General features: G+C 44.8%; 1 protein-coding gene across 1 annotated transcript in view; it reads left to right on the forward strand.

The window, feature by feature from the left end:
* Positions 1 to 5: 5 nt before the first annotated feature.
* Positions 6 to 469, forward strand: part of LOC104157905 (pentatricopeptide repeat-containing protein 1, mitochondrial-like) — a gene marked incomplete at its 5' end in the record, with an annotated part of 4121 nt that continues 3657 nt past the window's right edge. The window contains 3 exon segments of the mRNA XM_009695438.1: positions 6 to 230; positions 442 to 467; position 469. The exon segment at position 469 is cut by the window's right edge and continues 108 nt beyond it. Of these exon segments, the coding sequence (XP_009693740.1) occupies positions 6 to 230; positions 442 to 467; position 469 (252 nt within the window).

Raw genomic sequence — 469 nt, forward strand, 5'->3', positions numbered from 1 at the left:
CTGAAGCTGTTGGGGAGGAGGAGGAGGAGGAGGATGAAGGCGTGGAGTTTGGGATGCTGTCTAATAAATTTTCTTCTAGAAAATATTATCACAAAACCTCATCATGCTTTCAGAATTTAAAGCTTCAAGAAGAGGGAGACGAAGAACCAGAAGGAAAACCTCGACGCGGTCCTAAGAACACCCCGTACTGGTACTTCTTAAAATGCAAGGCCCTCATCAAAGATGACAAGGTTTGTTCTCAGCTCTTCGCTTGTTTGGTTTTTAATAGCGTCGATGAAAGATGCAACTCCAACTCGGTCCCATCTCTGTCATCCTATCACTTAGTGAGGAATCCCGTGCTCTGTAGGACTTCTACCACAATCTGCCCACAGCTGTGTATATTAATATCCATTGTAATTGATTCTCTTGCTGTCTCATCATGGATTTTCCTCTTCCTTGTAGCTGGCGGAGGCTCTGGAGCTGTTTGAGG

This window comes from Cariama cristata, unplaced genomic scaffold (assembly GCF_000690535.1).
Source record: "Cariama cristata isolate BGI_N322 unplaced genomic scaffold, ASM69053v1 scaffold44342, whole genome shotgun sequence".
NCBI lineage: Eukaryota > Metazoa > Chordata > Aves > Cariamiformes > Cariamidae > Cariama > Cariama cristata.